Here is a 25392-nt window from a genome sequence, read left to right as displayed (position 1 = left end):
CATCCCTGTCTTTCCTGTTTAATTTTTGTAACCATTAGCCATGTTTCCATCAGCCTGTTTAGATGCGCATCTAGAAGTATCGCATTGGAAAATTATGATGGAAACGCCAAAATTCTAATTAAAATCCCCTGATTCGCACAAACTAAAATACACTCACTTTAACCGGGTTTTGGTTGATTCGAAAAAATGTTGATTCGCAAAACGGGGGATGGAAACAGTTATGTTCGAATTAAGTATGACGTAGCGCACCTCTCTCCATGGTGATATCCACACTCCGGGTCGGGAAGGCAGTAATGCATTTACAAGCTGGTTGCCAACCGCCAGAAAACATAGAAGAAGAAGAATGCGAGACTTGTTTTGTTTCCGGTTCTGCAGAAAACTCATGCGAGTTCGTAGTTTTCACCAAAGTCCGTACATTTAATGGAAACACACAGGATTCGTATTTCTTTTAATGCGCATTTCCCAATGATTCAAATCACTTTTGGATGGAAACATAGGTATTGTCTCATCTACTTTTGGACTCCACATCCTGTCAAGTTTCCCTCCTTTGTGATTACTTGCCCCGCCCTAATGTGTTTCACCTGGGTCTCAATGTGTTTCACCTGTGTCTCATTGTCTCCCTTGTCTCAGAGTATTCAAGTCCCTGTCTCTGCCTCCTTTACTGCCAGATCATTTTAAGCTTTGAGAGTTCCAGCGTTTTTCCTAGTGGTTCTTGTGACTCTGTTTTTGGACGTTTTTGCCTTTTGATCACCCTTTTATGCCCGTCAATTTGGAAACCTTTGCTTGTGTTCCTGATCACCTGTGTACCAACCTGAGCCTGATTAAAGACCCTGAACTTTGATCTTTGTCTCTGAGTCTGCTTTCTGAGTCCTCCAGTTTGTGCTTGACAAGAACAGGGTCTGAAAATGAGCAACAAAAAGCAAAAAGAGCCTACCTTGATGCGCTGCACAGACTGTGAGATTAGCTATGATATGCAAGTTGAACATGACAAAGCCTGCACTAGGGATTCATTTCATTTATTTTGTAGCAGGGTGAGAAGCATTACACATACCCTCATTTAACCCTAAACATATGTATATATGTAGCATTTTGAATAAGAAGTCCACAGTGTAAATTAGACATTACTTCACAGCTGTAGGAGGAATGGTAAGATTTTTATTATCCTGCAGGTGAAAGCATATCATAAATGGCTGTAATATCTTCTGAAACAATGCACATAATTGGGGATAAGCCCCACAGTGATTAAATAACTCAATGAATGATTTGTTTAAATAGACATTTACGTCTGTGTAATAGAAATCCCCCACTGACCTGCTGTATAGATTTACCCAATATAGATCTGTGTTCCTTGGGATTTCCCAAATTACTGTATGTTCTACAATCTGCACTTTATTGAGCATATTGACTGTAAGGCCAACTGCTGCCAGTTAGCCGACCACACCCTTAGCCGCAGCGGGCCCCAGATCAATACTGTGTGCTTATTCACTACATGGGATCGGGGCCCCTGTTGTTAAGGACGCAACGTTGCGCACACAAGGCATTCAAATGTAAACTCATGTGGGCTCCTCCTGCCTGTAAAGGAATTGACGTCAACGAAACACTTATGTGTGTGAATGAAAGACGGCCAACATTTAGCATTTCTCCAGCAGCCAAGAAAAGGCTAATTACTATAAAAAAGGAGGAAAACTTTTAAGTTAATTCTTCTGTGTACAATGACATCGCAACATGTGTTCTTTTTTTATTGGTCCAGATGGAGCCATTGTTTCCAGAGCTTTTCTGCTCTGACCACACCTCAGGTTGGCACATTGACATAAGAGGCACCGTAATATACAGACATAAGGAGGATCAGGGAGACAATGGACACTTCCTTATCTTCCTGGCAGGCAGTAGCTTGTCCTCAGTCGGGATTAGGCAGGAAAGCGGGCACCAGCAGCTGGAACCAGGAAGTGAGACGGCACACGACATAGCGGGCCTCACTTCGAGCCCAGTGGCGTATGACTAATCTTGTGTCCTCTGACCGAACACGCTTTGTCTCTTACACCGCTTTATCACCGTGTGTGGGGGGCCAGATTAAGGCCACATTAATTCACAACAGGGAAGTCCTTTTAAACCCAGCCAGTGCGCTGATAGAAATCGAAAGGGCTGTGCTCCGCCATGGGAGGATGTGCATGCAAAAGACAGGGGAAAAAAGGCGGAAGAGTGGGCGGCAAAGAGAGAGTAAGTGTGTGGAAGACGCTGGATTTCTTTTCTGAAACATATTTCACAGTCAAAGTTTAAGGTAATTATGGTACGACTTCTAAAATTGTTTTTGCATAATAAGTTACTTCAGGTCTTGGTTGACAAAATGGGAGCACCTTTACTTGATAGATACCTTGTATTATTACACAATTATTGCCTGACATCAGAGAGAATTCGTTACTCGTTACATTCGGTCTCCATCTTCAGTCATTGCCTTCACTTTAGTCAATTTCCGTGGGGGAGGGCCAGTTAATTTTCCCTAAATAGTCACCAGAGACCAACATATCCACCTGACTCTAACGTCATTTGAAGTCCGTGCTGATGTGGAGTCATGCCAACATACCTGTTTTGCCAGGATTTTAAGAGTAGAATGGAGCCAAGTAAAATCAAACTATGATGTCGGGTGATATTGGGAAGACATGTCAAATTCAACCAGCCTTGATAACATGATAGCACTCACCATTGCTGTTATTACTCCTCATTGGTTCTGGTGCCCTGCTTGAAAATGCTAGTTTTTATTTCAAACAAGAGACTGATCTTTTGTGATGAATTCGTCAACTCGAACTCGGTGGAGTGGGCAAATCTGAAGGTCTGGACCCTGGCAATCAACATTTTGTTTCCTCAAGAATAACACTTGTGAAGAAAGAGGTTCGATAGTTTACTCTCCCTGCTGAATTTGTTGAATATAAAGTGCATAAAGGGTCTTTTCAAAACCAAACTGAGCAAGTGAGACAGATCAAAAATGCTCCAGACAGGCAAGAGTAGGACAAAAAACAGAAAGATCACACAAAGATACCACAAAGAAGAAAGCATTCAGATCAGAGGGAATCAATAGAGATCACACTGTACATTAATCTCACTGGGATCGCTGTTGTAAATTAATGAGGCTCCCTTATTATTGCTGCTAACTTCATAATTATACATCATAACAAGCTCTTTAGTGGTTTCTCTAGTCTTCACTTCTTATTTTTAGCCATACAGGCATGACATTATCAATAGCAGTGACAGTGTGTCCACTTCTTCAATCCAGACTGAAATATCTTAACAACTATGAAACGATTGTCATGAACTTTTGCACACATATCCACGGTGCACAAAAGATGAATCCTAATGAATTTGGTTATCGACCAACTTTTCCTGTAGCACTGCCATGAGGGTGAAATCTGTGGTTTCCACTGAAATGTCTCAACAAATATTGGAAGGATTGTCATGACATTTGGTACATATCCCCCTCAGGAGGAATTGTAATAACGTTGGTGATCCCCTGAATTTTCATCTAATTCCAACATCTGGTCCACATTTCAATTTGCCCAACATTTTGGTTTATGACCAAATACCTGCAAAATTACCAAACATCAGCCTCAGCTGTGCTTTGTATTTCGTTGTAATTAGCAATATTGCATTGCTAACTTCCTTAATTAGGATGGAAAACATGGTAAACATTATTATTCATTATTATTCCAGCTCAACGTATCCTCATACAACAGTTCATATGGTATCTTGTGAAAATGCACACACAATGGTTGGCATGATATCTAACAAATGTGTGCCTAACGAATAATGTTACGTACTTTATGTGAAGTTACGTAGGTCTTTGGTTAAGTTAGGAAAAGAAAAATGGTGACGACATACCTTCAAATGTCTTCAAGTTCATTTGGTTTCACACGGCTCCGAACACCAGTCTCCTAGGACAAAGTCTCATGTCTTGTGACCCATGGCCACACTGCCTGCATGAGCAGTGTGTTTGTTTCGCGGAACCTCTTGTGTTGTTTTTTATTTTTGCCGCTGGTGTTAACAGGTTACAGCAGCCACAATGCCCATGTGTGCAGCGCTGCTCAGCTGCAGAACAACTAGAAAAAAGGAGTCTTGTCTATTTTTTCTGTGCAATGCAGACATTTCCAGCATAATAAGGCAGTGAAAATGGTCTTTTGATGATCATATTGACAGTATACCACCTTTCACTGCACTTTCAATGTCTTTATCTGTCTTTATCTGGCTCAAGAGGCTCTTGCCTTTTGCCAGGCCGCCTTTGTAAATAAGAATTTGTTCTTAATGACTTGCCTGGTTAAATAAAGGTTAAATAAAATAAAAATAAAAATAAAAGACATGGAGAAAAGATAATTATTTCTTTTTTAATTCAACCTTTCCTGTTTCCATTTCAAAATAAAAGACCTTGGACAACATTTCTGTGGACAGCATCCCGTCATTTGTTAACACAAGGCTTTTTATTGTGTAACATTTGCATGACCATGTTGATGACAATGCAGTGGCTTGCCAGGCTACATGAATGAGTGGAGTACCAGCTTTTAACTGAGGAAATACAATAGTTATAGCAGCAGGCAGCTCTTCAGAAGTGCCGCAGCAGCAACACTGTCTGTGTGAACACTACATTCCTGTAATAAGAGCAGCAAAGTAGCTGTCACGCACTGCGCACGCAGGCAGTGTGGCCTGGGCATTAGAGGGAATACTTGTTTACTCCTGTCAGCGCAATAGTAATTTCATTACAGTCCTCCAAGATACATGGGTTATACATAAATTACTGGCTCAGGATTACATGAAATATATACAAATTTGGTGCATTACTTTTCATAGGAATATGTACAAACAGTGCATAAGAACAGCCTGACCTGCTACACATCAGCATGTTAGCATTGTCACTTTATAACCCTGTGTGTGAGTATATTCTGTTGAACTAAATGCCAGCAACTTGGTACTTGGGAGAGTGATCTGCTATATTTGAAAATGATTTTTCATAAAAGAAAGAAATGTCAAAGCTATAGTGTCAAGACATTTCCTGACTGCCAGATTTTCTTTCACATTTTCCAGAATAAAGTGCAGATTTAATGCAGGACCCAGGGTTGAATGACTGAATACAATATTTACAATCTTTTTTAGTAACACTGAGCATGCCAATAACACAACATCTGCATGCTTGGCCAAGCATGGCTCCGGCTCTTATCCCAAAAGCTGAGGTATGATGTGCTTCTCAGTCTGCCTTTGAAGTTTGAGGTTAAGTCTGCGTGTGTGTGTGTGTGTGTGTGTGTGTGTGTGTGTGTGTGTGTGTGTGTAAGAGACAAGAGACTGGCCTTGTGCTCCCTTGTAATCCTGTTAAGCACCTGGACAATGGAAGAACAGCTGGCTTGGCCTTCCTGCGGTCTGCATCGAGTGGAGGTGAGGATGATGCACATAGCATTCAGATGGAGAACCAAAACTAAAAATAGATGGACAAATCAAGGTATCTATTGGCCTATATCCTCTGTGTCCTCTGTATCTTCCTCCCTCCCTCAGGTTTCTAGTGGTGCTCTCTCAGCCCTGGTGCTTCATCCATTCTTATGGTTCAATACTGGCACAGATGTTGTGGAAAGATTAAGAGGCCCACTTGTGCCATTAGTCCAGCAGCAGGACCTGGGAGCAGCAGGGGAAGACTTCTCTAATCAGTTTTATTGGAGCTATGCTATTGGGTTAACACAACAGGGTCAGGCCCGGAGCCCAGCAACACTCTTGTGTAAATGTGTGTGTGAGCAGACAGGGGGTATCTGTGTATATTTATACCCTAAGGCTAAAGAACAGATAGTAATGTCTTTCTCTGTCTCTTAAATTCACACATACACACACGTTGGTCATGGGTGGATCCTGAGACTCAGCTGTGTGGCAGATGAGCTCCAGCTGGTTTAGATGCTGTGTTCAAATTACGGCATGGGATCACAACTCACTGATGTATCTTTGTTGGGACTGGTGATAACTGTCGTATGAATGAATGACAGGCAATGTGAGTTAAGGTGTGTTCAGTCTAAACATGAAGGAAGAAGAGAAGAGCGATTTAAATCATTTTTATCCCCATTCAAGTTAGCGGAGCACTTACTCTGAGGTTAGCTAAACGGCTGCTGTAAGTCTCTTGTGCGGTTGCTCTGTGGGCCCAAGCGGCAACCTTAATATCGTTAATAAACTTTGAACAACAACCTCCGAGGCTGAGAAATGAAGCATAAGTATCAAAAACTGCAGTTCCTCGAATGGCCACTTGAGGCTGGCTCCAAAACAGAGTAAATCAACATAGACCCCCATGTTAAATGCCCAACTTTACAGCAGAAATAAACATGTTTACAGCCTGGTACAAAAAAAAGAACAGTTTTGGTCTCTATAGTTAATTTCTCCATTCATGACAACTGTACAGGGGGTGAATTTTTTTAAAACTCAACTTTTTACATTTTATCAAGGCACACAGTTACACATATTTAATGGTGGTCCTGCTTGAGTGAAAGGCTGTCTGTGAGGCCTCATCACAGTCTGAGTCAGATCCAACCGAGTTGCTCATTTACAGTATTAAAGAAACAAATATTTTGACCTGATGATGCTAGGTGAAAACTGAAGGGCTCACCAAAATTCATCCTTACTAAAGGTGTTTTCATATCTGCCCTGTTTGGTTCGGTTCAATCAAGCTCAAGTTCCTTTGAATTTGCCTAAGTGCAATTCGTTTGGGCAGGTGGGAACACAGCAATCACATCAAAACAATCGGACCAAGACCGTCTTGAAGAAGTGGTCTTGGTCCTGTTACAAACGAACTCTGGTGTGGTTTGTTTACAGTCCTGGAGGATTATTAATGTGCACCTCCTCCTGTACTGCCTTAATATGCACATTCAGCAGTTGGAGCCGCGCCTCGTTTTCAAACTGTATGGTTTGTCTAAAATGAACAATGACAGCAATATAGTCCCCAATGAGCAGCGCTAAAATCAACCTGCGTAGCTGTCCCTCCATTGTGACATTAGAAAGTGTCACATTTATCTTGCAAGTGTACTCTTCTTCAACGTTTGGTTTACTTCCTGAATTTTTCCTGCATGGAAATTCTGACCAATCAAGAGCAGCTTTCTTGCACAAGGCATTTGATCTGGTCCACTTGTAAATGCTGCTGTGAGAAGATCAACCAACTCTAGGCAATTATGCAACTTTGAAACAAAATTAGTCCCTGATTCAGACCAAAGCAAGACAACTCTAGGTCTGAAAGCACCCTAAGACATGTCGCCAATCCGTCCAGTAGTTGTGGAGACATTTCACAACTGAAAATGTCAACCTGATGATTCAGGAAAAGTTAAGGGGTTAACAAAGCAAGGAGGTGTCCTCTGGGGACCATGAATCTGAACAAAATGTTGTGGCAATCCATCAAGTGGATGCTGAGATATTTCGCTCAATATGTGAAAATGTTGACCACTGGTGGCACGAGACAAAAAATCAGGGGATCAAGAGAGTCATGAGGATTCATCCTCTGGTCACTATGAATGTCTGGACCAAATTGAATGGCAATCAATTAAATTGTTGCTTAAATATTTCAGTCTGAACCAAAGTGTTGGACTGACCAACACACTGATATTGCCAGGCCTAAAGTCATGCCAAAAAAAAAATAAATTCAAGAAGGTACAAACCAGTTCAGACCAGTTAAACTTAGGAAATCATGTTTTCCAGTCATTTTGTCAAAGTAACTGCCTCTTCTTTCAGGAGGAAAATGTCTTTCAGTGGAACAAAAGCCTGATTTTGAGTGCATTCATGCTGCTTAATAGTCAAAGAAAAGCTGCGGAGGGAAATCTGAACCTGAGTCCCAGTGCCTGAGGACAACTCCGCCCTTATGGGCTACTTGACCCTGCCCAGCCATCGTGGTGTGAGGTCAGCTGGTCAGACGCCAGTTTGGCTGCTAGCTTATTGAGTAAAGAGACTGTCAGGGTCTCATATTCCCCCCGGTCATGCTCCACTGTGGTGGTTAAGTTGCTGTATATATTGAATAGTGAGCAAGGAAGGGGGAAACACAGCCTGCGGGTGTGTGTGGTCACAGTGGTTCACCAAATGTTGCCCCATTTATTTTCCTAAATGGCCTTGTTCAATGGAGCAACGACAAAGAAAAGTGTAAGCGACTGATTCGACTGTGATTTGACTTGTTTTAATGGTGGCTACGGTTCGTCTGACGCGAGGCTGTGAATGGTTTCATTATCGCTCGCGTTGTCTGTTTGCATATATGTGTGAATTTACCTGGCTTTGCCCGGCTGCTCAAAGGGGACATGACTAAGATTGGACATTAAAACACACTGTTTCTACAACAACTCACTAATGAATGATTTTTGCCCAACTGGCAGTCTGCAAATTCGGAACAAAAGGTCCCTCTGTGTTTTGTTGAATGGATCCCAGTTTTGTCTTTCCTTTACTTTCATAGGCTTGACCGCCTTTTGTTTCTCTTCTCACTCTGCTCATAATTTGATAATTAAATGACTGGAGTCACTCAGGCTCTTCATTTTTTTACAGAGTCAGTCATTTTTGCTTCCACAATCGGGATCAGGAGACAATGAGTGGGAGAGAGAGACAGTCATTATGAGGATTGGATCTGAACGCTGGCCTCCTGCAAAGTAATTAGACAATAATGAATAGTTACAATGTAATTACTAGAACAAAAAACAGAAAAGGACGCCGCTTTTCAATTACCATCACGTACCATCATTTCCCCTCGGCCTTTAGCTGTGTGCTGTAAGTAGCACTCTAATCGTGTTTTTACCTAGATGAATGGTTCAGAGTGTTAAATAATGTATGGGTTATGGCTATTGAGAGCCGTGTGTGGGTCGCCCTCAGGCTCTTCTCACGCCATTGGCTCTGCGACGCCCAGCTGTCTACGCCAGCAGAAATGCTGCTGTTTTATATTGATCTTTCCATACATGGCGTGACATCTAAAAGTCACATTAAAAGCAAACTTTATCACCACAGGTGGCTGAGAATTGATTGAATCGTTTTGACTTAAGACATTTCATGTAAGCAAGTGAAACCAGCAAACTGTACTCAACAACAGTCAATATGTGTGTACCACAACAGAAGTATTTTTTTTCCTATATTCATATTAAATGTTTTTGATGTTGCTACTTGTATTGCATAATTTTTATATATTGTGTTTTAGATGGTTTTTATCTGTGTTGGGTTTCATTTGCATGCTTTTAGTTTGAAATATGTGTTGCTTGTTTTAATGTTCCACTGTCAGGATTGTTCCCCACAGGACAGCCAGCAGCAGCACAACTGCAGCATTGGCACAAAAAGACGCAGGCGAAGGAAGAGCGGCAGCAGGCAGTGGAACGAGATCTGAGGGCAACAGCACAAAAACGCACAGACGAAAGGAGATCAACTCCAGGAGCAGCGGCAACAGTGACTGAAGACTATGGCTTTTGATCATACTCCTGAGAAGGTCCATCTCTGGTGTGGCTCGGCGTGGCACAGCACGTCTTCACTGGTGATGGAAATTGCAAATCAGCCCAGCATGGCTTGACTCGGCACAGCCAAAAGTGACAGCTGCTAAGGCCCATAAAGCTGAGCGATACGATACAGTTCAGTTCGGTACACTTTCTGTCCGTTTCCACTGTGAAAAGTTGTGGATGGTACCAATGGAACCGTTCCGTACCATCCCCACTTTTGGTCCTCCGTCTCTTTGGGTACCTAGCACACAGATCTGGTACTAAAAGGTCTTGACCATGTCTGCAGGGTTACTTTTGGTTCCAAAGGTACCATACCGAAAGTGTTTGGAGGAAATGGGGCTTAAGCGGCCGACACCAATAGAAGTTCCCACCCAGAACAGTATTTCGGCACATCAAGCAGGTTGGGTTGAGTGCTGCCTGGATGTAGTATTGCACCACCTGTGGCGTACAAGAGGACAGCAGCCCTGTGAGGCCCTGGTTATAGAAACTGTACTGTAAGCTCTGTTTCCGTCTTCTCTGAAACAGAATCAGGTGCTGTATTGAACATTAACAATTGAGGCCACAAGAATCTTAAATGACATTGCATAAAGGACACTCTGAGATTATTATAAACCCAGGATTTGAGTCCTGGAGTTTTGGCTGCACTCACGTTGCGTCATGTCCGGGATGTGTCCACACCGATGTGCTCCATGGAAACTGTGTGAGAGGAGGAGAGAGAAAAGTTTGCACTGGTAACTTATTTAACAGCAGTTTGTTGGTATTCTGCACGCCAGGCCTGCGAGCACAGACCGAATGCGTGATCATCGTTCCTGATTAGATCCGCTCTCTACCCATGACGCACTGCACCGTCTGTCGTCAAGGATACTGTGGCCTTTGAACATCTCGGTGAAGGGATTCACGCAGCTGTAATTACCTGCTATACCTCGAACTCTGACTGCTCTTATAAATTTCTTTTTCAAAGTTTATACTCAGATTTGCGGTAGATTCAACACTGAAATGGTTCAGAGCTTACCTAACAAGTTTCTATTTTCAGAGAGGAACGTGCGCAGTGGGCCAATTTTCTTTCAATCACAGCCATATAGGACATTATGCTAATGTGGGGTTTCAGGCTGCCTTTGAAGTGCAAGACTTTCCCCCTGCAGCAAGCTATTTTTGGTTAACCTTTGACTGACTGGCAGATCCCACTGACGGACTTTACCATAAAAATATGAAATGACCAGTACAGCTGTTTGAACCCACCTCGGCCCTCCTCACCCTGAAGTTAACTACCTGTCAAAGAATTTATTGAACAGGTATGACACCACTCTGCCGCGGCATTGCCACTCCGGTTGTAAGACATCAAAGACGATGGAGCGCATTTTGTTTGTGCAATATTCCTTGTATAATTTCTGATCTGCAGGGTTCAAATCCCATCCCGTCTCTTAAAGTTATATGAGTCTCTTCAATTTTATATGAGAACATGAGCCAGACATCTGTCCAGTGTCATATGTACACAGAGGCAATAGAATAGGATAATGAAATGAAGGGGGAAAATTGTGCAGATGATGGAAAGTGGGTGATATGAACAATAAAACGGACGGTGATACGACCACTACGATGATGTCACCTTCAGTAGAAACGTCTTTTCGGTGTGTATCTGTTGATGTGACTGTGTGTAATTTGTGTGTCCTGGGCACACGTTTAGCTCTCTGTGTCCGTCAGCAAATCTGAGCTTATGGATAATCACAGTGGCAGTTTAACCACAGTCTGGTAATATTGCTAATCCCAGACTCAGACTGCAAACATCAGCACCGCCAAAGAGGCGTGGAGACCGAGAAGAGAGGGAAAAGAACAAAAGGGAAACAGAAGAACCCTAAAGTTCATTAGGGTGGTGATGTCACCCCTGAGAAGTCACCTTCAGAGGTCGGCGGGGAAAGCGGTGACCTCATCAGAAAGGGACAGGAGTGGTCGGAGAGAAAGGGTTAAGTGTTATCTGGGGGGCTGTATCTGGATCTGCTCCGACGCCCTTGACTGAACCACTATGGTCCTTGTACCTGCATGACTGGTGATAAGGAGGATGACGCATCTGTGCTCTCTGCTCATAGTCTTAGTGTTGACAGCTATTCGTCATGCAGGCCTGGTGTATCTGCTTCTTGAATGGAAGTGCTAGAACAGATTTTAAACCGTTAGTCAGTCAAATTAATGAATTTCATAATGCCACAGTGTTTTGACCTTGTGTAAACAAAGAATGACTCAGATGTATTCTTGGAACATAAACACACTTTAGAAAACACGCAGGACAATACATTGATAGGCACAGAGAGAGTGTGTTCCATACTTCCCATTGTGACTGAAGGTTGCCCCTTTCAAACTGCACATGAAACTTCCCTCAGGAAGAAACATGTTGTTGTATTGCAGTGTTCCTACCGGCTTTTTCATGTGTTTACTTCTATCTGACAGAAGACACAACACAAACAAGATATTTTTAGGTATGTCCAGGGGAACAAATTAAAGACTCCTATATGATAATTTATACTGTAAGACTTTATTAATATTCAACACTGTTTCCTAGAAATGATGGTGCTCATGTTTGGCTGATTACATTTTCAACTTTGCGAGTCAAATACAAACTTGATGAGTCCCTCTAAGTAACAATGTAGTCTGACATTGTTTTTTTCTTCTTTTGAAAAATGGAACATTACGCACAATTGTTGCAGTATCATTTTGGATTTTAGACTCCACATTAGACTTTAAATGTTAATGAAATAAACAAATTGTGGGATGAGAGTCAGCACCTCCAAGTCTGAGGCCATGGTCCTCTGTCGGAAACCAGTGGATTTCCCTCTCCGGGTTGGGGGAGAGTTACTGCCTCAAGCAAGGGAGTTCAAGTATCTTGGAGTCTTGTTCACGAGTGAGGGTAGAATGGAGCGTGAGATGGATCGGCGGGTCCGTCGTGGTGAAGAGGGAGCTGAGCCGGAAAGCAAAGCTTTCGATTTACTGGTCCATCTACGTCCCAACCCTCACCTATGGTCATGAACTCTGGGTAGTGACCGAAAGAATGAGATCGTGGATACAAGCGGTGGAAATGAATTTCCTCCGTGGGTTGTCTGGGCTCAGCCTTAGAGATAGGGTAAGGAGCTCGGACATCCAGAGGGAGCTTGGAGTAGAGTCGCTGCTCCTTCGTGTTGAAAGGGGTCGGTTGAGGTGGTTCGGGCATCTGACTAGGATGCCTCCTGGACGCCTCCCGCTGGAGGTTTTCGGGGCACATCCCACTGGTAGGAGGCCCCGGGGCAGACCCAGAACACGCTGGAGGGATTACATATCTCGTCTGGCCTGGGAGCACCTTGGGGTCCCCCAGGAGGAGCTGGAAAGTGTTGCTGGTGAGAGGGATGTCTGGGGTGCTTTGCTCGGCCTGCTGCCCCCGCGACTCGGCCCCGGATAAGCGGATGAAAATGGATGGATGGATGGATGGATGGATGGATGAACAAATTGTGTCTCATTCTTAAGTCACGTTTTCAATTTTAGACCAAGACCTAGGCTAACATTAACCAAGTGCTGTAAGTGCCTAAACATAACCATAAATATGTTAATTGAAAACCTCTCCTTAATATGCTGATTAAAATGCAGCATTAGCAACACATTTTTATTCCTAGGTCATTAAATACTGTAAAACTTCAATTAGTAGCCCGGGCTATTATTTGCTTAAATCACTGAACTCAACGGGCTTGTATTTGGGACAGGCCTTTAATTCCTTTTTACACAAAACTGTACACAGATTGTTTATTTGAACCAGTATGAATATTACTTGTATAAAATTAGGCTTCGATATTGATTAGTGGACCCTTACGGACCAGAGGAATATAAATAGCTTGCTGGGTAATCAAGGAATGGACACATCCTGATTTTATGTCAGCTTCAGAGGAAGGGAGTCACCTCTTGTTTTTAATCATACCGGTAAATCTGAATTAATTACAGTCTTCTCTGGAGCTCATGTTTCAGTTAAATGAACTGAACTAAGCTAATGAAGTGTAGCATCTTCAATTGACAAAAGTTTAAACATTTATATTTATATGCGGAATCTAAACAGCTAACTAACGTTAGCTCCAGTGAGTAGTCAACAATCTGGTTTTATACATCCAAAGAACTTCTAAAAAAATGAACTGCTTGACGACCAGACCAGGCGTCTAATTGAGACAGGTGTTTATTTGTCAAAATGTGTAGCTACACCACGCTAGTAAAAGGGACTGGGCGTTTATTTGGAACTAGGCTTTTAATTGAAGTTTTACAGTACGGACTATTTGTCACACCCCCTCAGTGTCTGGCACCGATGCACAGTGCGCCCCTTAGCGTCTGTGTATAAGTTCTGCCTGCTCTGCGTTCACCAACCTGCAAAAACCTCTGAATTTAGAGAGGGCCAGCCTGATACAAGGGCACACAGGCAAGAACCAAAAAGGAAAGTTAGGCCCCCCCTCCTCTCAGCTAATGCCACACATAGATTGTAATTCTGTGGGAAACACTGGTTGACGTTTGGTTTCCCATGGGACACAAACAGCACTCTCCTGCATGAAAGTCTTGTGTTTGTTTGTTTTACCTGCCTCCCTACGAAGATTTTGCCGCTCTTTATAGCAGTTCCTGTGAGTGTCTAATGTTGCCAGGGATCAATCCGGTTTCACTCCGAAGTTGTTGAAATCCGGCGCTTGGGCAGTGATTTACGGTGTCAGACACTGATGAAAAAGCTGTCTTTTAACCTCTGCATGATACCCTGCTGGTTGCCGTTATAGTTTAACGGCATTCTTCGGAATCAGGGGGAAATGCGGTGGGTGATGAACAAAAGTTAAGACGACAAAAGTCCAGGTAGGGTGGGTGGGATGAGTCCAACAAACTGACTTTTCCATGGGTGAGCAGTGTTTGTGTCCCGTAAGATTACAAAGCCAAACCCTGTTCTTTTTTCGTAAACCCAACGACGAATTTTTGTTGCCTAAACTGAACCGCTTGCGTTAGTTAGTAAAGGCAAAACGTCAATTCACAATGTTGTACCATAGTAGTGTGTTTACTTTGAAAGAGACTGTATGTAAATGGTAAATTTCCTGTGAAAACAGAAGTGTATTTTGAAAGAAAACAATGCATGTATCAGGCAGAACTTGACACTGCGTCCCAGAACGTCAACAACCAACACACCCAGGGTACCTTTCACATCGTATCTGGACGTGGAAGGTCCATGACCAAACGTCAATATGTGACGAGGTCAGCGTAAGAATGTTTTGCGTGGATGGGTTTACATTGGAGTTAGTTGATTGCCTGGTATGCCTCATACAGGCCCTAAAGGGTGCCTTGTGATCGGCATTTGACAACCTGGGAGTGAGACCAGTCTGGCACTACGTTTCTGTCAAAACATATTTGCTGTAGCAAATTAACATAATTTGTAGTGTGACAGGCTTATAACAGCATCACTGCTCTCAATTTATCTTCCTCTGCATCGTAGAGTCTTCCCTCCTCTTCCCTCTTCTTTCCCCCCGTCTGTCCTCTCACCCCTGTGGAGTTGGGCCAGTTGGGCTGGAAGCTAATTTGAAGCCAATCAATACTGGTCTGTGTTTCTTCCTGTGTGTGTCAGCCCAGTCCGGTGCCCTTGTCTTACTGCCGGCAGTGAGAGCGAGAGAGGGAGCATCTGTTTGGTGACTATCACCGCCTGACTGTAAATCCATGGTGGCCACTAAACACCACCCTTCCAACCACTGCTGAGTGCAAAAGGCTATCTGATTGAATCCAAATGAGATTGATTTCTATGACAAATCCAGTTGTCAAATGTGTTCGCAGACAAATAGCCCTCTCAGTAACTTGATTAACTGTCGAGGTGGCATTTTAACTCCCGCTTGAGTTTTCTGTATTGAATTCTCTGCACTGAAATGTCTGGATATTGCATATTGGTGAAATGTGTGCACACAGATAACAAACAGATGCACTCTTGAGCATACAAATACAGATCTCCACACACACACATGCAGCATGTCCTTCACTTCCCCTGCAAGCAACAACACTGATGTTCAGATACTGAAGCTGCCCAAGATAAGACCAGTCTCCTCCCTCTTCTCCCAGCCCCCTTTTCCTTAAACAGCCAATGACAACGCTGTCTATTCATGAGCCGGAGTAGGAGCAGGCATGTGTAGGCAGCCTGCCATGGGAGGAGGTGTGTCTCCATGAGCCAAAAGTGTGTGCGAGTACCGAGTGTGTGCTCACACTGACAGAGGAGGTGGTGAAGAAGAGAGAGTGTATGTAGGCATGCAAAGAATCAGGGGAAGAGGTGACAGGCACGAGGGAAAGAGAGGCCAGGTGCTTTTACTCATCTTACCACTGATACACTCCCCTCACACACACACACAGACTGAAGGAACTACATCCACAACCTAAGCAGTGAGCTGATACACGTGGGTGTGTATGTGTGTGTGTGTGTGTGCGCTCGGAGCAACAGAGGGGATCTCTGAGGATACACGGATGAGAAAGAGGAGTGGGGGAGCCAAGGAAGAGGAGCCCGAGTGTGTTTCGCCCCAGGGGGAGCTCACACACACCGCAGACGGCACACACACTCCAGCGGGCACTCTGCACTGTTTCCCTGACAACTAGAATGGGCTGCAATTTGTGCACCTTGCAGAAACGGGAGGAACACTACAAACTGCTGTATGAGATTGCACAGGTAAGAGGGCTGACGGTGGGAATCAAAACTTAACGATGATGATGATAATGACAGCGGGAATGATTTGGAAAGAACTGGGTTTCCCTCCAATGAGCGAGGAAGGTAAAAAGTGAGACGCATTAACAAGAAGGAGCTGGGAAAAGTCAGTGAGTGGGAAACCAGGAGAGGGACATGACAGAAATGTACAAAAATGAGTGACTCCCAAGCAGCCAGGCGGAGAACCAGTGTGTGTGTATGTGTGTGTATGTGTGCATATGTGTGTGTGTGTGTATTCCTCTCTCCATCAAAGTGAGTGCAGCTAGTTATTTCTCCTCAGCAGCAGGAGATGTGAGAACAAGTTCAGCTCTTTTTCCCGCGCTGGCTCCAGGGGAATTCATCACATCTCCTCTTGCCTGTGACTGTCTGGAAGCAAAACAGTTCAAAGAACACGCAGCAAATGTGTTCTGCTGTTTTCCTCTCCGTTGTCTGTCAGAACTGGACTCATTTTTTTTTCTTTTTCTGGCTCCTTCTGAACCTGATGTGACAGTTTTAACGTCGCTGCTGTCATGTTTTGATGGGTTTTTTTTATTGAAAGCATATTTACATTGTGTGTTATGACCTGTGGTATTTTAATTCATAAAATATAGGCAGGAAGAAGAAAGAATGTGAAATTCACCTTTTGACTGACACTGTCGTTATCACCTCCACAAATCATTTTGTCATGATAAGCAGTAAAAAACTGTGAATATATAACTTGTCATCTTGCACTGGGCTTGGCTGGAATGTGTTGATTAGATAGGAGGTGTCAGCAAGTGTGAGTCTACTGGAAAACAATATATAGAATAGAAGAAAACTATGTCTTTCTTCTCTCTGATTGATTTTTGAAAACTGAACTTTAAATGCAAATACAGCGGAAGATAAAGATGTGAATGGAGGGCGCGTGGTTTCTACAGCAGCGATATGTGTGTGGAGCTGATTGTGTGGAAACACGTGCGCTGGGTCTTTCTCTGTTGTTGAAGTACAGTACGGGCGAATACGAGGCCAGCGGCAGAGAGGATTCATTCATCATTTAGTATCTTACACGGTTACAGACAGCAGGGAAACTGGATACAGCATAACGAGCACTTCTGTTGTTCCTCAGTTTTGTAACTTAAAAAATACCATCATTATCATGATATCGTATACTGCACATAAAGTGTGGACTCGTGTCAGAAAATGCACATTTGTGGAATCTAAACTCTTACTTAGTCCAATAATAATGTCAGAGAGGCTGTTCTTGTTATGTGTTCTGTAAAATACAAGACACACATTACCGCTCCCCAACCCTCCGTCGCTGCTACGGGCTGCTTTCATGAGTGTTTACAGCGCTGTGATCTTCAGCTCATTATGCTCTCTGACGAAATGCCCCCATGCTTTTAATGAGATGGTGGATGTCTGTGTTGTCTGCCTGGGCGGAGTGCAAGAAAATTAGCCCTGTCAGTTAAAGGAAACCCGAGGAGGTCATTGCTCCTCTGATAGCGTTGAGGTGAAATGAATAAACCGGCCAGAACAAAGGGATAAGTATAGTATGCTCACCCACAATTAACGATTAATTGGCTATTTAAAAACATTAAAAGGGTCAGGCTGACTAAATTAAAATGGTAAATAATAAATGTTGACATTTAGGAATACACTTTTTACTAGTCTTCTGACCACTTAAAGCACTTTTGCACCACACGTCACATTTACCCATTCACACACTGGTGGCCAAGGCTACCATACATGGTGCCACCTGCTACTCAGTAACCATTTACACACTCTCACACACCAATGAAGCCACCTGGAGCAATATGAGGTTCAGCATCTTGCCCAATGATGCTTAAACATGCGGATTGGAGGAGCCAGGGATAGAACCGCCGATCTTCCGATTAGTAGATGACCTGCTCTTCCTCTTGGTTTAAAAATGTATATGAATTTCAACCACATTATGCAAACTGCGAAAACGTGGAGCACTGTTCCATGTACTGTTCCATGTACACCCCTGCATTATCTCAGCATCTACGCACTTTTGCTGCAGGCGGGAACTGATTGTAAAAGACATTAGCAGCACTTTCTACTGTGAAAAATCACCAATTAAAACTTTGAAACACAACCAAACGTGTTCCAGCGTAAAAATGATCAGATATTGAGAAGAAATGAACAAAATCAGCAACCAAGATTACATGTTTCCTTAATGTTAGCATGTAGCTACATGTAGCAGTGTGCTTGCAGCTGGGGAATGACCATGTATAGTAGCATTTCTTTTCAGGAAAATCTTCTAAACAGAACTAGACATGGTCATTAGCAACATCAGAAGCCCCAGTTTACATGTTTCGCTAACATTAGCATGTACATACATGTAGCAGTTTAGGCTCCGTAATATATAAACACTTACAGCAGCATTTCTGGAGCAGATGACCGAAGAAATGCCTCATGGTTTGATGTTAGCTTGTCTCCAAAGTATAAAAAACAAAGTATTTAGGACGATCTGATGCCTGAGGTCTTTGCTAACACTTTTACATACGTTTACCTCATTATTTGAAACTCTGTCCACGTTGAATATGAATATCGGGCATTGTAGCATTATGTGATACAAAAAGGAAAAGCATAATAGGTCCTCTTTGAGCTTTTCCCCAATGTTTCCAGTCCTCTATGCTAACACAGCTAGCTGTTATAGACAGAATTACACAAAGAGTGTATACTGCTTATTAACATACACACTGTATGTATTTACTGGTTGCAGTAAACTGTGGCACCAAAAAACAACAACAGTTATATCTCAGGTAATTTTCATTTTGCAGAACATAACAGCATATGTATGATTGTATCATAAAGGATGGTGTTTGCACGGAGAACATGAAAATGAACCTTATGGTTTCCTCCTATTTCCGCATCACACTGTAGGTGTCCTGGCACTGTGGCAGATGTCCAAGAATATTGTGTGTGTGTGTGTGTGTGTGTGTGTGTATGTGTGTGTGTGTGTGTGAGCAGGCACACCGGCTTACTGTTAAACGCTCTGCAGTGTGCATGTGACAGTCGGCGGACACCTACAGTTCTCATTACCAGTGCGAAAGAAAGCGAGAAAGAGAGGGAAAGAAAGAAAGAGAGCTCACCAGGCAGTAAGTGTGTCAGTGTGACTTTGTCCCGAAACTTGAGGCTGAGGGGATTCTGCAAATCCAGAGAGACTCTTTAACAATCCCTCTGTCTCTTCCGTCTTTTATCATTCCAGACTCATTTCTTCTCCCTCTTTTTCATACTTTCTCCTTCTCCATAACCTTCATCGGTCTCTCTCCCCCTCTGTCTTTATCCCTCTCAGCAATCTGTTTCTCCCCTCTCATTTTTCTTTGGCACGCACACAACACTACAGATTCTAAAAGTGTTTTTGTTCTGTTGTACTTCCAACGGCGCCACACAATAGGACACCACCTGCTCATTATACTAGTGGAAAACCAAAGGATGCTGATACTGTACTGTAGCTGAAGCAGGGATTTAGAACAGGTGCACAGTGGCTCTGCACTGGAGCGTTTGGACGAACTGTAGTTCTCTCTCTCATCTTACGTGATGTTCTTCCTTTGTGTTTCTCAGTCCTGACTGATGTGATTTCTTGTTAGAACAAGGAGACATTTGAGTGTAACAGATTAATGATGTTGGAGTCGATTCTCTCACGTGTGAAGTAAATTTTTTCTTTTGGTGAACCTGACCCACGAATTGTGCTGCTGGCCAATAGCTAGCTGTCTTGGCAGTGCTGATCTTTACAGGGACATAGAGTGGAAGACACAACACTGGAAAATCCTTCTGCTTCCCTAAACTCAAGGGTGCGGCAACATTTTGCCTTTTCTGTGAGATATGTTAAGGTATTGTTGACAGTTTGAAAGCTACGTTACACACAGGGACCATTCACTTCCTAAGACAACATGGCAAGACGTTCATAAGCATCACTGACTATGACGAGAACATTGTTACAGGAAAATGTTCCAGCCTGATCGAGGTTCTGGTGGCTTTCTGCTATGGATGTCAAAAGAGAAACGGAGGTGGGGCACCATTCGTTCATATGAAAGTTGCTCAGTAGCGCATGAAGCCAAAAAAGTTTGACTTCCGTGTGTACAATTACCTGGATCCTCCGCTGCGCTTCTTCATCGCTGAGCCAATAGAGCCGGCACACTAGACTTCCATTGGCTAATCGGCTAACTTTCAGTTTGGCCCTTTGCTAACATGAATGGATCAAATCTCAACAGTGAAACAAATCATTTGCAGAGGTTGTGACACTCACAAAATTGACCCACTAATTTACAGACATCCCTTTCACAATGTTAGTATATTGGGAAACAGTCTTCTTTGGGCCTCATGGCATCACATGATGGACCTGGAAGTTGTAATTCCATGATTTTGCCACTATGTGGAATTGGTGCTGTTCCTGGGGGCTTGTTGCAGGTGAGGAAACTCAAATTGTAATTGTTGATGTAAAGTAACATTCTCCCATGTAGTGGCTTTTCTCTTTGGTCCCAACTGACTCATGAAATAAGTTATTGTTGTAACATTGACCATATTGATAGCATGTAGCCAATCTTTTTCAAGAAGAATTTGAAAATGACAGTTGTCTTTACGTATCAAGACTCAATAGTCTAACAGTGGCATAGCGGTCAGTGCTGAAAGACAAGTTTAAAAAGTTGAATCAAATCATGACCTTAAAATCCAAAGTCAAATCAAATTGTGTATTTGGACAATCATGAATTTTCCCCTCCTCAATAAAATTCTTTATGAAATGAAATAATATGCAAAATGCCTGGGCGAAGGAAACAGCGCAGTGCAGAGACAATAGCTTGGGTAGCTATTGCCACCGACTAACACTAGTGTGGTCCCAGCTGGGTAGTTTGCGAGCTACAATAGTTCATCAACTAGCCCAGTCAGTAGTCCCTACATCACCAAGCTTTGAGAGCCAAATATGTCACAGAGAAACAAGTCCATTTTGCTGTGCCATACTCTGGTGTAACCAGGCCTTTGTTGTCATTTTTCATTTTAAAAATGTCTTTTGTGGATGGAACAATGACACTTGTACAAAATGGATTGCGGCTGTTTTGGACTCATGGTAATGACTCCTGCCCCAAAATGGATATGTAATGTTTGGAACAGCCCTGTTCGGCACCTTCCATTTTGAAAAAGTAACAGAGCATTTCAGGGGCCAATTCCAGTTTTCAGCCCGCAGGCCTACCTCGGTGTCTCCCACACCACATTGGCTATCTCTGTTCACACAGCTGCACTATTCTGACAGGACTGCTGGCTGCCCGACCCCTGCTGCCCAGCGGCAACTGAAAGATTTATGACTCTCGTCAGACCATTTACATTCAACGTTTCATTTGTGATTTTGTGTGTGTGTTTCTGTGCACACTCGCACTGCAGGGCTCCATTCTGGCTGCAGCAATTGCTATTCCATGCATTTTGCTTGTGGCTGTGATAAATCGTCCCACAGCCTCTGGCCTTCATTCAGAGCCTCACTGGACACATGTATTTGTCCTTTTAGTTGTATCAAAGTCAGCACTGTGTCTAACCCTAACCCAAAGCAAAAGCCAGTAACTAATCTGTGTGTCATCCCCTCCTGCATTTCTGTAAGGTAATAAAGTAGTGTTTGTTTTCTATGAAACAAATCCTGATTGATTAAATCATGGTTTGTTGAATGCAGTTCAGTCAGGTCTGATTTATTTTACTGTGTGACTTGTTCTTAAGTTTGGCTATATAAAGGCATACATTATATAAAACTCATTGTGTGTCATTCAGTTTCCATACCCTCTTATCCTGTTAGGAGTTGCGGGAGGGCTGGAGTCTATCCCAGCTAGGCGAGAGGTGGGGTACACCCTGGACAAGTCGCCATGTGTCTATATGACACATAGAGACAGACAACCATTCACACTCACATTCACACCTACGGACAATTATAGAGACACCAATTAACCGGCATGTCTTTGGACTGTGGGAGGAAACTGGAGTGTGTGGAGAAAACCCACGCTGACACAAGAAGGACTTGCAAACTCCGCAGAGAGGGGTTCCCCCACCTTGGGGTTCAAACCTTCTATCCTGGATTCGAACCAGGAACCCTCTTGCTGTGAGGTGACAATGACCGACCACTGCGTATTGGTGTTTCCATTGTTACTGGGATTTAAAATGCGGATCCATGCACAAGGGATTCTTAGGAAGCAATCAAGCGGCAACCTCTGGGGCTGAAAAATGAAGCCAGTGTGGAAGTGCCAAAAGCTGCAGTTCCTCCAATGGCCACTTGAAGCTGGTGAGTCAATCCCCTTAGACCCCTATGTCAAAATGCCTGACTTTTCAGCCTCTATAGATCATTTCTCCATTCACAGGCATTTCTGGACTGGAGGAACCCCCTCTTTTTGTTGACTTCGCACCGCAAAAACTAGGAACAAACAAGCCCCAGCTGGCTTACCGTACATCTTCTTAGGCATACCTATTGATGGCATGAATGCAAACAAAAAAAGCCCTTAAAAGGTATGTCGTTTTTGGGGGAGCTCCCCATTGGGCGTTTCCTCTCACAGAGTCCCCAGAACAGTTCGATCATGCGTGCATTCTGGACAAAAAGTTTAGAAAAAAACTTTTTTGTCAAAGATGCGTAACAGCGCCCCCGATCTTATAACAGTGAAAACATGGACTGCTGGAATATCTCGTCAATGGCGGGGAAGCATTCTGTCATAAATGATGGAAAATCTTGGTGTTAACAGTAACAAAGGTATTAACATGGCAATAACAATCACTTATTGTCCCTGTTATGTGGTGGCTGATCTAGTCCTCTGCTCAAAGGGTAAGAAGCTCCTGGACCTAACTATTTTCCCAATTTGTGGACATTTTTGGCCGCTGTTCTTCTACTTTGAGTTAGCTGCTAACTGGTAGCAGCTACTTTTTAAATCTCCCACGCTGGGTCATCAAATGTCACACCCATGTCGCCAGTGATCCTGTCCTGCTGGCTTTGCCTTTAATACAGACCTCTTTTCAGCACTTTTACTACCTCCGATTTCGGTTTTAAGGTGAGACAACTCTGCCCCCCCATTCTGCGATCGTACGGTTTATACAGAACAGCAAGGCAGCATAATGGTGTGAAATTCCAGACTTCAAGAGGCAGCATAAGAGAGGCTTATGAGTCAGATACACCCCTCGCTCCTCCATAGCTCCTCCTTGTTGTCCAAATAAGGTCACTGATGGCTCCAAAACACCAACATGGTAACAGCCAAAATGCCAAACTTGAGGCTTCAAAACAGGAGCTCAAAATCAATGGGTGATGTCATGGTGGTTTATATGTTTATATGGAAACAGTGCAGGCACATATTGGATTTGATGAAGAAGACACAAATCTAGCACATGCCCTCATTTCATGTTTTGTGGAACACTTCCTCCCTTGTATTTAAGTAGATTTTTCATATACTTCCGTATCATATACACTACAGTCACAAGGAGTTTGATTTGTACCTTCTTCCCCCCTTTGTTCATATGTTGGTGTGTACACTTGTGACCCAGGCCAATCTTTGGTGTGAGCCTGTCCTCCGGAGACAGATGCTGTGCCACATGTCCAGCCTGTTAGACAGCATGAAGGGGGCTAGACAGTCACCCCTTCATCCCGCCTCCCGCCACCACTTATGGTGTCCAGAGAGTGCCACACAGAGCAGGGGAAGCTGTGGTCAGACCCACACAGCCGTCACCTCCATATGGCCGCTTCGGACCTGCTCCGTGGCTTCATCCAGATAAGGATGTGAAATATGCTGGTGCTATCAGTTACATCGGCCTGAGAGGTTGTGGAGAGGCGTGCAGAGCAGAAAATGAAGTGGAAATGGAAAAAATCACTAAACTGCAGTTATCATGCAACGACAGGAAAAAATTCCTGTGATCCAAGAGTGAGCATGCATGGCAGAGAAATCTGGGATTCAAGGAACGGTGATGAAAATAATCTTCTGCTCTCAGATCTCACTTTTGAATATTTTTGGGGGCATAAAAATGTGCGACAAGCGACCAACGGGAGGAAGGGAGGTGGTATCACCTGATTGTCTGTCTCTGCCTCTCTGATGGGATTTTGAGCATTTCAGAAAGAACTGATTGAAGTGACCTTTTCTTGTTTTTCCTGCATTCTTCCGCACAACAACTTGTCTTCCTGTCTGTGCAGGTCAGTGAGTTTGACCTTTTCACCTGTGAGTGTAATTCCACTTGACAAGCCTCTCACTGTGTATGAGAGAGAGTTTTGAATGGCAGTTTTGTACTCCATCCAAGAAAACAGAATTGTCTTTTCTGAAATCAAACTACTGTCAAATCTCTCAGAATCTTTACTCGCACTTATATCATGCTGCACTTTAATCCATGATATGAAAGCTACAGTAAAAATATTGGCATCACTGGAGAAAAAAAAAGGGAACAAAGTTTAACGATCACACTTTGAAAGCTTAGAGGTACTAAATAATAAACTTAGGGTAATGGTTTTTCAGCCCTAAAAATGTTAATGCAGCTCTATGCAAATGAACTCTGCTGTTGAACACAGATCATCTGGTGTCTTCCATCATGGTTATAGTTGCTCGTTGGAGCACAGCGTGGCGGTGATACAACATGATTTAGAGGTGCATATGGCGTCGTCATCGACACCGTGGGTAGCACGTCTCCTGGTCGTCGGCCAAAACTGGAAACAGGAAATGGGTGATTATTCAGTGTCAGGTTAATGCCAGGTTAATACGGGAAACAGCACCCTGGTGTTGTGTGTTTGATCACTAATAACAACACTGAAACGACTGGAATAGATTGGTGATTTTACTGTTAATTCATTTGTGAGGGTTTCCTCACAAGGATGATGAAAGACAGCTGCTGAACATCAGTGTCCATGTCTGAGTGGTGTCTTTCTTTGCGTAACTGTCTGAGTGACTGGCATGGGCGGATTATGAGACAATGGGCCCCTGGGCACAGATATGCAAAAGGCTCCACGACCTCTCCGACACAGGGGCAAGACACACAGACTTTGCGACTCCTTGAGGTCATTTTGTGTCTCTTTGAGATATACCTGTGTGTTTTTTAGCTATTTCGTGTCTCCTGGAGATATATCTGTCTCTTTTTAAGTCATTTTGTGTCTCTTTGTAGTTCGTTTGCATCTCTTTTAACCCCTTTCCACCAACATGGAGCAGGTTATCTTTGGGTTCCCGCATCTAATTCTGAACCGTTCAGAGCATCCATCCATCCATTTTCAACCGCTTATCCTCTTGAGGGTCGCAGAGTTGCTGGAGCTTATCCCAGCTGACACTGGGC

At 43.4% G+C, this 25392-nt stretch overlaps 1 protein-coding gene across 1 annotated transcript in view; it reads left to right on the top strand.

Moving 5' to 3' along the window:
* The first annotated feature begins 15662 nt into the window (after nt 1–15662).
* The window catches only part of pdzrn4 (PDZ domain containing ring finger 4), a 52995-nt gene continuing 43265 nt past the window's right edge, over nt 15663–25392 (top strand). Inside the window, exon 1 of the mRNA XM_050036689.1 lies at nt 15663–16116. Within this exon, the coding sequence (XP_049892646.1) occupies nt 16048–16116 (69 nt within the window). The 5' untranslated portion in view covers nt 15663–16047. The remainder of the gene's footprint in view (nt 16117–25392) is intronic.

Source organism: Epinephelus moara, chromosome 23, assembly GCF_006386435.1.
Source record: "Epinephelus moara isolate mb chromosome 23, YSFRI_EMoa_1.0, whole genome shotgun sequence".
Taxonomy (NCBI): Eukaryota; Metazoa; Chordata; class Actinopteri; order Perciformes; family Serranidae; genus Epinephelus; species Epinephelus moara.
Note: the sequence above shows the minus strand (reverse complement) of the source record. Positions and strands in the feature narration are given on the sequence as shown.